This window comes from Eumetopias jubatus, unplaced genomic scaffold (assembly GCF_037043125.1).
Source record: "Eumetopias jubatus isolate StellerSeaLion01/CBP00866 unplaced genomic scaffold, mEumJub1_p1.0 scaffold_8, whole genome shotgun sequence".
Taxonomy (NCBI): domain Eukaryota; kingdom Metazoa; phylum Chordata; class Mammalia; order Carnivora; family Otariidae; genus Eumetopias; species Eumetopias jubatus.
In genome coordinates, this window is record NW_028274814.1 from 94,616,322 (window position 1) to 94,630,362 (window position 14,041).

General features: G+C 37.2%; 1 protein-coding gene across 3 annotated transcripts in view; it reads right to left on the reverse strand.

The window, feature by feature from the left end:
* Nucleotides 1-14,041, reverse strand: part of SAXO6 (stabilizer of axonemal microtubules 6) — a 33,676-nt gene that overhangs the window by 15,774 nt on the left and 3,861 nt on the right. For all 3 annotated transcript variants that reach the window (XM_028110848.2, XM_028110847.2, XM_028110850.1), the window contains exons 3-7: nt 12,804-13,177; nt 11,576-11,710; nt 5,628-5,795; nt 3,782-3,885; nt 3,601-3,700 (exon numbers count right to left, since the gene is read on the reverse strand). In XM_028110848.2, coding sequence (XP_027966649.1) covers nt 3,601-3,700; nt 3,782-3,885; nt 5,628-5,795; nt 11,576-11,710; nt 12,804-13,177 — 881 coding nt within the window. The remainder of the gene's footprint in view (nt 1-3,600; nt 3,701-3,781; nt 3,886-5,627; nt 5,796-11,575; nt 11,711-12,803; nt 13,178-14,041) is intronic.

Here is a 14,041-nt window from a genome sequence, read left to right on the forward strand (position 1 = left end):
GCCAGGCACCCCCTCACCAGGCACTGTGAATGCACAGAGGCCTTGTTATAAAGTGCCTTGATATAATCCAGATTTTATTTCTATTAAATCCCCTAGTGTTTCAAATGTCTCACAGCTGCTCCATCACCTACAAGGTCAAATCTTCAAGCTCTAGCACAGCTTCCTCCTCCGTTCTCATCTCTCTTCATGCATATCCCCGTTAGTACTTATTTCATTCTACTGGAATTAATGGCTCTCATCATTCTCCCCCATTAACCTGTAAACTCCACAATGTGAGGGAAAATGCAGCACATCCTGAGTGTCCTGAGTGTGCACTAAGTGCTAGGCCTGAGCTGGATGTCTGGGAGCCAGAGATAAGCAAGAAAGTCCCCACAGCACTCAGTGTGCTCATAGTCCGATAGAGGAGGCAGACCTCCTCCTCTATGACAAATTATCATCATAATACTGGATGGTCTATGGTGCAATAAACAAAGGAGATATAAATTGAAGGAGTGGTTCAAAAGGGGGTCCATCAGCCCTGCATTGTATTGCGGGGGGGCGGGGGCAGGGAAGAGCAGCAGAGAAGGCTGTATTCCATCTAGGTGGGAGGACCTACTGTCTGATGAATGAGAAGATGGGTAAATATCCCTCCATGTGCCAGTGATCCGGTTTTATTTGTCAACAATATTTTTTTTCAAAAAGGAGATCCTAGGGAAATTCTGTAAAACTGAATTCAGTTCTATTTTGTTAATGACATTCAAATCTCAATGTTTTAAATTTATCAGCAATCTTTATTGATAATCTTAGTGCTAATATAACAGTGGCTTACAAATACCTAGTTTTAGATTTCTATGATCCTAAACTAGAATGAAAAAATAGAAAGTTGATATTTCCTAAAGCAAGTTGTTCTACTAGAAAAAGAAAAAAACCTAATGGTATGAACTCAATATCAAGAACAATCCCTACAACCAACAAGCACAGCCACTAACAAGGATATGAACTCAAACTCAATTAAAACAAAACACACACATCCCTTTCCAAGTCAAGTAACACCATCAGATTATAGGATATAAATGCAAGAAGTAAAATGTTTTCATTACCGAATTTCTTTTCCCAAAATAAGAATTCAACTAAGTTATTTAAATATATACAGAAAATTCAAATTTAAAAAACTGAAAGATTAAAAAATAAAAATTTTTCCCCAAAAATCATCCCCATCAAAATGAGTCATCTTATGCCTAGCCATCCCTACAATGTCTGTCAAATTACAGCATGTCTCTCAAATGTGGAACTTTATCTTGAAATAAGGTCCTATTTGTGGAAGACACATTAGGAAAAAGTATCTCAACTAATGTAGTTTGGATGATTAGAAGATTACCTAACAATCAAGAAAAAAGAAATTTAACACAGGTTCAGTAGTTATTCTAAGGATGAGACCAGACAATCACAACTGCTGATTATTATTAAAAACAACCCTTTAAGTGAGCATCTTAAAAAGCAGTAGTGCCAGTGGTTATATAATGGACATAACACATATACAGCCACTGGACAAATAAAACCAACCACTGTCATGTTATATGAACTGGTAGTTGGGTCTTAGGATAAAATACCCAGGCACTAGACTATAAATAGATTCAAAAAGTTTAATATTTCAAGCAACATAGGAGGAAATGAGTATGACATATGGACCAGAAAACTATAACAGGACTCAAAAAGCTAATATTCTAATAATAATAAAGTCACTGATGTCCAAGTGCATTTGAAGAGTGTGAATAATATTCCTTCATGAAACGTTTGGAGAGGGAAAATGAGGGAGTACCTTATATTTAGATACCTCATAAGCAGCCACATAAGTAAATGCCTTCAAGTTAAAAATAAAATCTAAGATTTAAGTAAAATATGGCCCATATTAAATATCTATGACCTGGTCAACTGAAAAGCTATCATCATCAGTGATAAAATTTAGATAAAACTTCTTATTCTTTTCTAGTTCCAATTCACTTTTTGAATTATTTTGCCCACAGAGGTTAAGGCAAACATCGCACTAATTTAAACACTAACAACCACCATTAGCAATGAGTTTTTTTGAAAAGCCTAAAATAGTCATGTTACCAAGATGTTATAATAGGAAACCTTGAAAAGACAGGTCTTAAATTAACATCAACAGAAATGTTTTCTTCCATCAGGGCAGGATAAGGACCATCATCTTACCATGACTCCAGACAAAACAATCCTCTAGTCCATTAAATTTTTAGATCTGATGCCTAAATACCAGCTCATCGTAAAGATGTCTCAGAGACTAAGAGATAATCTTTCCACAATAAGGAGCCTCTCATGAGTTCAACCTAGTGAAGCCCCTAAATATAACAGGGCCAGAGGCTAATACCTATTAACTGGCCACACTAGCCGTCTATTGCCACGCTCTGGACCCTGCCTCCAGCCCCGGCCTTTCCTCATTCCCCTTGAGACTGCTCAGAGCTCCTTGCCAAGGTCTGGCATGGCCATAAACTGCTCAGGAGTTTCACTGACGCAGTTCCTTTGCTTCATCAGGCTTGCTCCCGATGCTCTTATTTTTAACTTTATTTCACCAGGGTGAATATATGAATTTTGCCTCCAACAATATTTGGGACAGCTTCAAGATTTGCCTTTTACTGTGCCTGTATTGCTGCTGAGCCATGCTCACGTAGGGCAGTAGAGAGCACGAGGGGCAGCCACAGTGGAAGGAATCAAGTAACATTCTGAAACAACACGTAGAATACAGGACTCTCCCCAGGACATTGGCCTGGGGGCTGCCAGTGCCAAGAGCCAGCTGCTCAAAGTGCCAAAGCCTTCCTCCAGAGGCTCATGGCATGCAACTGTTAACCATGGCTTAAAGTACAGAACTATAAAGATTTATTCCCCATCCAAATTATCTCTCTCTTCACAATGATGGCGGAGGGGGTGTTGACTAAAGTCTAAATTGTTTTACTTTTGCTTATTCACACAGAAAAGGCAGGAAACCATCAAGATGGGGTTTAAAAGATGGTAACTGCACAACAACCAGAAACTCCACTGTTTTTGACTGTAAGAAGCTTCCCAATTCGAGATTACCCTTTTCCTCAAACCTTTCTTTAGGATCCTCAGAATGTCTCCCATATGTCGGGGTATCCCAACACTGGAACTCAAACCTCTAACAGCACAGGCCACTCCTCCCTTATGCTTACAGACGGTCACAGTACACACTGCCGGTGGATGCCACTGTCAGACAAACTAATCTTGAAAATTAATCTTCAGTTGAGAGACTGGAGGTCTGGATATTATTAAGAAAACTACAATGCTTTAATTCTATAAGCTGAGTTGTATTAACACAATGAAATATTGGATTGTAAAAAGCCTTTTTAACAAAAGACTTTAAGAATAAAAATCTCTAGTTGAAAAAGGAGCTATTTGATATAAAAAAAGTAAACATACTAATAAATTATATCCTAACATATAACTTTAAGGTCCTGATACTTTCAGTGCTACTATTGTATCACACATCTTTAAACTGTAGTCTCTATTACTAAATGAAACTCATTGTGAAATTAAACTAAGATACAGGCTCAAAGAAAATGTGGGCTTACTGAGCTTATGTATACTCACCTGATCTGGTATGTTTTCCTTCACATGGGTCCAAGCCCCGGCTTTATATAAATACTGGGCTGGGCTCAGAAATTTTGCCCTATATTCAGAATTCACCTTCCTAACAGAAATGAAATGAGAGTAAATATTTCACCATGTTGAACATCTAAATACCATGATATTTTTCCTCTAAAATACGTACCCAAGCCTTTGATGTCTCCAAGGAGTAAGCTTCTTTTTAGGCTGGTTTGACTCTTTTGATTCCATCTCTGCTTCTAATTTTAAAGGGTCATCTGTTTTATTACACTAAAATGGAAATAATTTAAACATTTTATGCTTAAAATATGTCATACATTAAAGTGAAAACATAAATGTTATAAACTATAATTGGATATCATATTATAATTCTGTTTATGGAAGTAAGTTTTAACTACTAAAGATAACCTAGAATTCACAAGCAATCAACAAGCAAGTTTTTTTTTATTTTTTTTTTTAAGATTTTATTTATTTATTTGAGAGAGAGAATGAGATAGAGAGAGAGAGCATGAGAGGGGAGAGGGTCAGAGAGAGAAGCAGACTCCCCGCCGAGCAGGGAGCCCGATGCGGGACCCGATCCCGGGACTCCAGGATCATGACCTGAGCCGAAGGCAGTTGCTTAACCAACTGAGCCACCCAGGCGCCCAACAAGCAAGTTCTGAAACTAGTATACCTGGTTGGTTTTTTGAAGTATACCTCAGGATTGGGTTCACTTTATAACAAAGAAATTTTATATCCTTAGCTAGGAAAAAAAACTTTTAATTAACAAATAAACATGTAAATAAATAAACTTGATGTTACTACCTACTGAACAGTGCTTTTACATTTGCCTTTGATATTCCAAATTTACATTTAATTGTGTTACAGTAATTAAGTAGGTTCCACACCCAGTGTGGAACCCAACGAGGTCTTGAACTCATGACCCTGAGATCAAGACCTGAGCTAAGATCAAGAGTCAGATGCTTAACCAACTGAGCCACCCAGGTGCCCTTGGTGTTACAGTAATTACATATTAGGTTCCACTGAGTAAGTTACCAACCACACTGCTTTACTGAATAACTTAACCCTTTTTCCTGCCTAATATCACAGATCCAAAAATATGTATATATGTGTGTACAGAAATAAATATATAGATGCCAACTGACTTTTAGTCATATAATTTCTATTTTTAGAACCCATAAAGTATTAGCAATAATATTCCAAAAAATTTGAAAATAGGACTTATACTCCATTTACCTATAATTTACAATAATTTTAACCTGACACTGTAACTTAAATAAGGTGTAGTTTCAGAGGCAGGTACTTGTATGTGCTGAGGTAAATCACATAATTTAGACTAGCTATAATTTGGCATGCTGAAGCTTTGGTTTTAAAATGCATGTATATATACTTTAAATAAATAAATAACATAATATAACATAACATAAAAAAGGGGTGCCTGGGTGGCTCAGTCGGTTAAGCATCAGACTCAATCTCGGCTCAGGTCTTGATCTCAGGGTCCTGAGTTCAAGCCCTAAGTTGGGCTCCACTTTGGGCGTGGAACCTACTTATAAATAAATAAATAAACAAACAAACAAACAAACAAACATACATGAATGTATGCGTGTTTGCGTTTGACTTCCATTATTTAACTTAAAGTATATATTTCTATCTCTACTGTTAGCCCTATAACTCACATTACTGTAAGGCCAGTCATTTGCTATTAGATATCACAGACTTAGCTGCTGTATTGCCAAGCACTTGCCACAGTATTATATTTAGTGACATCTCTGTCTCCCCACTAGCCCAAGAGCTGTGTGGGGCTTAGTGTGGTTATCATTGTATTCTCATTACCTACCTAGTGCCCAGCTCCCACTAAGTGCTTAATGAATATGTGACACTTAATGAACAAACAAAGGAATTAATAAACTAGCTAAAACCAAAAATCTCAGGTAGTGTTTGGTAAAAGAAAATGTGTAGAGTCTAAAATCCTAAGTTTTTTATTTTGTTTAAAGTTAAAAGTTGATGAATACCTTCCTTTCAGGAGATATTGCTTCAAAATTTCCATTCTCTTTCAAATCATTTCTTGATTTTGGTTCTTTCACTGGAGATAAACCCTTGAAATTTCTTCTGTATTCAGTTTCATGGATGATTGAGTTACCTTTGAATTGTGGAACAAATTTGCTTTTATTGTGGAAAACCTTAAAACAAAAATTACTTTAGTTTAGTTTTTTTGTTGGTTAAATATACAAAAATTAGTTTTTCAAATGCTTTAAGAATTTCACATATAAAGTTGAATTATAAGATAACAATAAAGTGAAATTATGACTGTTTATAATTTCATTTCATATATCTAATTATCATCCAAAGGGCAACAAAGCAAAAACAGACAAAATGGACTGCATCAAACTAAAAAGCTTCCATACGGCAAAAAAAACAATCAACAAAGAGGCAACCTATGGAATGGGAAAAAATATCTGCAAACACTACATCTGACAGGTTAATATTCAAAATATCTAAGGAAGTCAAGCAATTCGATAGCAAGAAAACCACCTGATTTTAAAAATGGGCAAGGGAGGGCCCCTGGGTAGCTCAGTCGGGTTAAGCATCTGACTTGGTTTCAGCTCAGGTCATGATCTCGGGGTCCTGAGATCGAGCCCCGCATGGGGCTCCAATTCAACAGGGACCCTGCTCAAGGATTCTCTCTCTCCCTCTCCCTCTGTCCTTCCCCCCCACCTCATTTGCTCTCGCTCTCTCTCTCTGAAATGAATAAAATCTTTAAAAAATTTTAAAAAATAAATAAAAATAAAAATGGGCAAAGGGACATAAAAACAGACATATACAGCAATGGAACAGAATAGAAAGCCCCAAAATAATCTTATGAATATACAGTCAATTAATTTACAACAAAGGAGCCAAAAATATACAATTGGGAAAGTATAATCACTTCAATAAATGGTGCTGGGGAAACTGGACCCTGTCAACCCAAAATAGATCAAAGATGTGAACATAAGGACTGAAACTATAAAACCCCTAGAAGAAAACCTAGGCAGTAAGCTCCCTGACACTGGTGTTGGCAATGATTTTTTGGATTTGACACCAAAAGCAAAGGCAACAAAAGCAAAAATAAACAAGTGGGACTACGTCAAACTTAAAAGCTTTTGTACAGCAAAAGAAAGCACCAACAAAGCGAAAAGGCAATATGGAATGGGAGAAAATATTTGCAAATCATATTATCTGGTAAGGGGTTAATATCCAAAATAATAAAGAACTCCTACAACTCAGTAGAAAAGCAAACAAGCTGATTAAAAAATAGAGGAATTGAACAGACATTTTTCCAAAGAAGACATATAGATGGTCAAAAGATATATGAAAAGGTACTCAACATCACTAATCATCAGGGAAATGTAAATCAAAACCACAATGAGATATCACCTCACACCTGTTCAAAGAGCTATTATCAAAAATACAAAAGATAAACCTCTTCGACCTCAGCCGCAGCAACTTCTTCCTAGAAACATCGCCAAAGGCAAGGAAAGCAAGGGCAAAAATGAACTATTGGGATTTCATCAAGATAAAAAGCTTTTGCACAGCAAAAGAAACAGTCCACAAAACCAAAAGACAACCGACAGAATGGGAGAAAATACTTGCAAATGATATATCAGATAAAGGGCTAGTATCCAAAATCTATAAAGAACTTATCAAACTCAACACCCAAAGAACAAATAATCCAATCAAGAAATGGGCAGAAGACAGGAACAGACATTTTTCCAAAGAAGACATCCAAATGGCCAACAGACACATGAAAAAGTGCTCAACATCACTCGGCATCAGGGAAATCCAAATCAAAACCTCAATGAGATACCACCTCACACCCGTCAGAATGGCTAAAATTAACAAGTCAGGAAATGACAGATGTTGGCGGGGTTGCAGAGAAAGGGGAATCCTCCTACACTGTTGGTGGGAATGCAAGTTGGTGCAACCACTCTGGAAAACACTATGGAGGTTCCTCAAACAGTTGAAAATAAGAGCTACCATATGATCCAGCAATTACACTACTGGGTATTTACCACAAAGATACAAATGTAAGGATCCGAAGGGGTACGTGCACCCCAATGTTTATAGCAGCACTGTCCACAATAGCCAAACTGTGGAAAGAGCCAAGATGTCCATCGACAGATGAATGGATAAAGTAGATGTGGTATATATACACAATGGAATATTATGCAGCCATCAAAAGGAATGAGATCTTGCCATTTGCAATGACGTGGATGGAACTGGAGGGTGTTATGCTGAGTGAAATAAGTCAATCAGAGAAAGACATGTATCATATGACCTCACTGATACGAGGAATTCTTTAATCTCAGGAAACAAACTGAGGGTTGCTAGAGTGGTGGGGGGTGGGAGGGAAGGGGTGGCTGGATGATAGACATTGGGGAGGGTATGTGCTATGGCGAGTGCTGTGAATTGTGCAAGACTGTTGAATCACAGATCTGACCTCTGAAACAAATAATGCAATATATGTTAAGGAAAAAAAAAGAAGATAGCAGGAGGGGAAGAATGAAGGGGGGGAAATCGGAGGGGGAGATGAACCATGAGAGACGATGGACTCTGAAAAACAAACTGAGGGTTCTAGAGGGGAGAGGGGTGGGGGGATGGGTTAGCCTGGTGATGGGTATTAAAGAGGGCATGTTCTGCATGGAGCACTCAGTGTTATGCACAAACAATGAATCATGGAACACTACATCCAAAACTAATGATGTAATGTGTGGTGATTAACATAACAATAAGAAATTTAAAAAAATACAAACGGTAATAAGCATTGGCAAGGATGTGGACAAAAGAGAACCCTTGTACACTGTTGGTAGGAATGTAAATTAGTACAGTCATTATGAAAAACAATATGGAAGTTCCTCAAAAAATGAAAAATAGAACTACCACACAATCTAACAATTCCACTTCTGGGTACATTTCCAAAGGAAATGAAATCAGTATCTCAAAAGAGATATCTGCATTTCCATGTTCACTGCAGCATTATTCACAATAGTCAAGATGTGGAATCAACCTAAGTGTCCACCAACAGATGAATGGAGAAAGAAAATGATACATACACCCAATTAGAGGAGTATCATTCAGCTTTAAAAAAGAAGGAAATACTGTCATTTGCAACAAAATGGATGAAACTGGAGAACATACGCTAAGTAAAATAAGCCAGGCACAGAACGACAAATACAGCAGAACTCACTTCTACTGGAATCTAAGTTAAGTAGAAGTCAGACACAGAAAGCAGCGTAGTGGTTACCGAGTCTAGGGGTGGGAGAGATGGGGAGATGCTTGTCAAAGGGTACAAAGCTCCAGTTGGCAGAAAAAGTATGTTCTGGAGATCCAAGGTACAACACAGTGACTATAGTTAATACTACTATACTATATACTGGAAATTTGCTAAGAGGGTAGATCTTAAGACACACCCACACACACAGCCAAAAAGGTAACTATGTGATAAATGTGTTAATTAGCATGACTGTGGTATTTTCCAATGTATGTGCATATCAAAACATTACATGTATATTGTAAATATATCATTTTTAGTTGTCAATTATACCTCAATAAAGCTGGGGAAAAAATTCAAAGATCAACTTTCTACACTCATTACTATGTTTTGAATAATAGTTACTATAATAAAAATAATGCTTAAGCCAAAAAAAAAAAAGACCCATATCTTTTCTCCCCAAAGTTTCCTACCTCTCCCTCCCATCAGTATGGTAATGGGATATGTAAAATAGGCATATTTTAATGATATGAACATAGACATTCACTTTATAAGGCAATTCTATTGTCAGTTCTAAAGGTTTTTTTCCTTCCTTGAAATGAATTTTTTTTTCTTCCTCCAAAAAGAGAAGATTCTTAACATTTTGAATGTCTGATGTGTTCATTTGTTCTGTTTTTCTCCTTTGCTTGCCTACCTTAAGCTAAATGCAAGGGAAAAAAATCAGGTAATTATTATGTTTTTATTTTTATTTATTTTTTATTTTTTTAAGATTTTATTTATTTACTTGTCAGACAGAGAGGGAGAGAGAGTAAGCACAAGCAGGGAGAGTGGCAGGCAGAGGGAGAAGCAGGCTTCTTTGAGCAAGGAGCCCGATGCAGGACTCGACCCCAGGACTCCGGGATCACGACCTGAGCTAAAGGCAGACACCCAACCGACTAAGCCACCCAGGCATCCCTATGTTTTTATTTTTAAATGTTTCTTCTTATCTTTAATATTTTATAATATGGTTTCTATTTTATGGTATATCACCACTGTCTACAAAGAAAGCAAAAGGAAAAGATATGGAGCGCAAATTAGTTATAGTACTGCTTTACAATGCTGACTAGTGCATCTTCATACAGATCAAATCCAAACAGAGTATCCTTTTCCTGAGTAAAACCTCAAGGACTTTTCTGCCAAAAATTGTTCAGACTCCTTTACATATTAATACAAGACATCCTTTCAGAAAACAGGTGTTCAATAAAATAGAACTGAATAGCTTTAGAGGTTCCCTATCAACAAGCATTGAAAGTTTCCATCACATGGCTCTTCAACCCACAGACCCTGAAATTGATATGCTTTGAATTAACAAAGAGCATTTGCTTCCCCACAAAATTATTTGAAACCTTCACTGATGAAAGCAATAAAACTACTAGTGAAGGTATCGCCAGCAATTTATTTTATACTATATTTTGGGGCCTATAAAAAGAGCATTTCTACACAATGTTTCCACTGAAATACATAAAAGCTGTCAGTGGGGCTTTGATTTGAATTAGCTTTAAAGGTTGAAAGGTGAAATGCTCTACAAAAACTGAACAATTATAATTTTCAGGCAGTAAGTAATTTTGTAGGTACACTTACTATTCAAGGACACTTGTGAGCCAGCAAAAGAAGTACTGTTCCTATTGACTAGATTCACAAAGGGTACAAACATCACCTTACGTTATTTTATATATTCCTAAAATGTTATACAAATTTCAGTTTTTTACAAAACTGAATAACAAGTAAGCAAGCCCAAAGCCGCCACAATTTATAGGATCACGGGTATTATTACCTTAGTGTAAGATGACTAATATTATTGTCTTGTTGAATCTACCCTCTCAGTCCTCAGGGGTATATAGGTTACAAGTAAATGTTGAGATACAAGAGAAAATGAATGTGAGGGTGTATGAAGGGAAGTGTTTGTTTATAAAGAAAAATGCTAAGATTGTGAGAAAGAAAAGTGTAAGCTATCATGGGCCTCTGCAGATATTCTAAATGAGGTATTTCCTGACCTGGGCCTAGAAGTACGGTTAAGAACATAAATGAGAGTTAAGAGCCTAAGAACTGTCTAGATGATGATGGTAGTAAAACAAGAGTATTTATTAGTAATGGTTGTCTGGTACCAAAAACTGTACAAGTACACTGAAATCTAGTATCACATTTAGTTATCATAGCTTCTGAATTTTATAAATATAGTTAAGCTGACAATTCCTATTACTGCTCATTTGATACAAAAACAAGATTATGTATCTTGTGCTACTTTTAACGTATCTTGTATTTACTAAGATATTCAAAGCAGTTATGCCTTTCCTGCAAGACAGAAAACATGCAACGTATTAGTCAATGAACACAATGTTTTAGATTAAAACCAATTTAATAATCTTTCTATTAAATAAAAAAAACTCAGCATGCAGAAACTTACCAGGCATCAAGTTTCATTACCCTGTCTCATATTTAGTGTATGTGATGGATCTGGCAACAATGATCATCAGTAGCCTAGGACAGTATCATATTACTACTATAAATCAGAAGTAATAGAATGATTTTAGCAAAAATCTCATTTTCACTTTTCTAGAACCTACCTCCAAGCCTACTCAAGTACCTAATTTCTTTTAGCTCTTAGTTCTGTGTAAATCTGCATCACTAGATTAGATGATGGTACTTAAAAATGTATTACATCCATTAAACTACCTGATTGGCTGCAAAAACTGGAGCAGTTTCTTTAGGCGTCTTCCAAACAAACTGCCTTTGATATTCAGAATTCCTCAAGATATCACGTGAAGGAACAACGGTCAATCCTGCTTTCTTTCGAAGAACTCTATCCAACTGTTAGGGAAAGAAAAATCCCACCCAGAGTCATTAAGAGTTTCTATTCAAACTTCTTCTTGTACTTTGGTAAAAAAACAACAAAAACAAACAAACAAAAAAAACACATATAACATGAAATCCACCCTCTTAACAAATTTTTAAGTATACAGTATTGTTATCTACATGCACATTGTAGTACAGCAAACTTTTTTCAATTGGTGATAATCTCCCTTTTAAACTGTCAAACCATTTAAAATTCCTTTCTTAATACTGTCAAGGAATTTTATTTCTTCATTTCTGTGCATTCCAGAAAAAGATAGCATCTTTCAGTCCCTTCCTACCAATTACTCATAATTAGATCTATTACCAAGAAACAGCAGCACCTCACCTTATCCACACATTGCTTCTGGGACACCCTTCCCCTGCCCACCACTTACACATCACCTTCCTTGATTCTACCGTGCCCCCTTGGTTTTCACAACAAGCCAAGGATTCTTCACTTCTGAATGCCTCTCCGTGGTTCTGGTGGACATGAAATGCGGAAGAAGCAGTGGACTGAAGAAAAATGTGCGAGGCAGGCAGATGTCTGCACAGATCCCTGCAGCCTATGCTTATGTGCTCCCAGGGACCTTCCACAGGCCAGGTGCGACATAAGAGAGCAGAACTCCAAGATCTTTGAGATCCAGCCAGAACTGCCCTTCCTTTTGCATTTCGTCAATTGCGATTCTGTTTGTTGACACAGTAAGAAATTGAAAAGGGTCTAGGTAGAGGTCAGCTCACCGGTCCTGCCAGAGGTAATGGCCTACTACTCTCCCTCTCTGTCTCAATTTGATCTCTCCCTTAGGACTGTGGTGCTGATACAAGATGAATAAAATCCACAGGCAGGCTGTCCATCCAATGAAGAGATATCTTAGTATAACCAGTACAAAATGGCAACTCTTAAGAACAGAATTCCCAATAACTAAAGTCAACAGTCTCCTATTCTATAAGACATTAGATAAGAAAACAACAATGGAAAATTTTTAAGCACAAAATGTAGTATTACTGAAATGATGATGAAATTTACAAAGAATGCTATGCTTTCCAAAAGAAATACAGTGAATATACCTACCCCGTTAGCTACATTTTCTGAATGCAGCTTGGTAGAATGCTCCAGGTCCTCATTTTCATTAACTGGTATATGGTTTGCTATTACATCCGCATCATTTTCCACAATATCTGGAGCCCCTTCAGCTCTGGAGTCTGTAGAGTGAGATCTCGTTCTTTTGGGAACCCTGGAGGCTTCCAGTGCAAGAACACTTTCTTGGTTAACAACATCTTTTTGTTCTGCCTCCTGTGATTCTGTTATTTCTGGGGCTTCAGGTTTTGGGGATACAACCACATCGTTCTCTGAGATCGCTCCATTCCACTCAAGAGATTTTGAAATCTGTGCATCATGATAAGGGACTCTTCTTTTTGAAATAAAACTTGGCTCTCTTGTGATTCCTACAAAATATAGTGTAAAAAAATTGCAGCTACTGAAAAAGTTACAAAGACAATTTTTCATAACATTTATGAGAGAAGAAATGGAATTGAAAATTCAGGTGAGATACAATGTCCTTCAAGTTGCAGGATACAAAAAAAAATAGGTATAGTTTGTCAACATAAGATCTTTAACTTTGCTTTTAAAAAAAAGTACTGAAAGTTTGACATAGAAAAAATTAAAAATTGGGATCACAGTGTTCGAGTTATCCCAACATAAGTCACCAGAATCGCAACGTGACAGGCCTGGCAAGTGAGGCAGGACGTGTTGCCTCCGTTTCTAATTACTTTCCTGTGCTACTTAACAGAACAATGGGCCCTGGTACTGTCAAAATTTGGATCTTTTCACAAAGCTTCTCTTATGCACAGTAGACCAAGAAGAGAAGGGATGAGATGTCATTATGCTGGATCTTGGTTCTACATTTGCCTTGATTTCCTGAGAATTAAAGAGAATGAACCCTTTTAACAGAAGCTAAGATACTAGTTCTCTATATTTCTGTCTGGCAAGCAAATGTCCAAAAAACTTAACCTTCTACCCAAGTAAGAGGAGCTCTTTGGAATGACAGCCACCGAGATACTGTCCTAGTTTGAGGTCATTCTTTAAATAGAAGGCTGTGCAGGGTGGGGAAGAAAGAAAAAGACTAGAGGGAAGGTGAACCAAAAATCTGGCATGACATAAAACCCACAGTTCTTAGCCTCTGCGACAGATGTTTTGGCCATTGAATCCAGGGTCCCTACCCTTACAACACTTCCCTAGTCTAGTGGCCTTCAAACTGGGTGCATGCATGTGTCTGGAGGCACATGGAGACATTCTGGGGGACAAGCAGA